Source organism: Myotis davidii, unplaced genomic scaffold, assembly GCF_000327345.1.
Source record: "Myotis davidii unplaced genomic scaffold, ASM32734v1 scaffold75, whole genome shotgun sequence".
In the NCBI taxonomy this organism is placed as follows: domain Eukaryota; kingdom Metazoa; phylum Chordata; class Mammalia; order Chiroptera; family Vespertilionidae; genus Myotis; species Myotis davidii.
Window position 1 is genome coordinate 1852678 of NW_006286977.1, and position 552 is coordinate 1853229.

Sequence of the window (552 nt, forward strand, 5' to 3'; positions counted from 1 at the left end):
CAGAAGCAGGCGTCCTGCCAAGTTGGAGAGGGAGGTGGCTGGGACTGCCAGTCCAACAGCGTGTGGGTGGTTGTGCACTTTCATACAGTAGCAAACTTCATCCTCCCTCACCTGGAATGACCTGCCTTGAGTATTCTAATTAAACCTTATCTTCCCTCCACGGAGATTTAGAATATTTATTTTGGCAGTCTCCCAGATGCGAGTAGGGGTCAGCCGACTGGGAATAAGTCAGCGGCTGGTAGGGAGGTGGGAAGTAGGGTGGTGGCTGGTACTCGGCGACTCCGGTATGGGAGAGGGGCGGCGCGGGGCTGTAGAGATGTTGCCCGGCCGAGGAGAGGTGGGGGAGGCGCGGGTTCCCATTGCTGCTCCCGTCCTGGCGATCCTGGAAGGAAGAAACCGACACCCGGTTAGTGCGAAACCCCGCTACCGCGAACCGCCACGACCGCTACGCTGAGCCGGGCCCTCCCGGCGCCCAACGCCCCAGCCCGGATCCAGCCCGCGGGCCTGCCCTCGGGACGGAGGGCTCCCAGCAGCCATGTGCCCCAGGGATTT

General features: G+C 62.0%; 1 protein-coding gene across 1 annotated transcript in view; it reads right to left on the reverse strand.

Annotated features, from left to right (window-relative positions):
- The window catches only part of TFAP2C (transcription factor AP-2 gamma (activating enhancer binding protein 2 gamma)), an 11838-nt gene that overhangs the window by 9736 nt on the left and 1550 nt on the right, over positions 1 to 552 (reverse strand). The window contains exon 2 of the mRNA XM_015560741.1: positions 197 to 382. Within this exon, the coding sequence (XP_015416227.1) occupies positions 197 to 382 (186 nt within the window). The remainder of the gene's footprint in view (positions 1 to 196; positions 383 to 552) is intronic.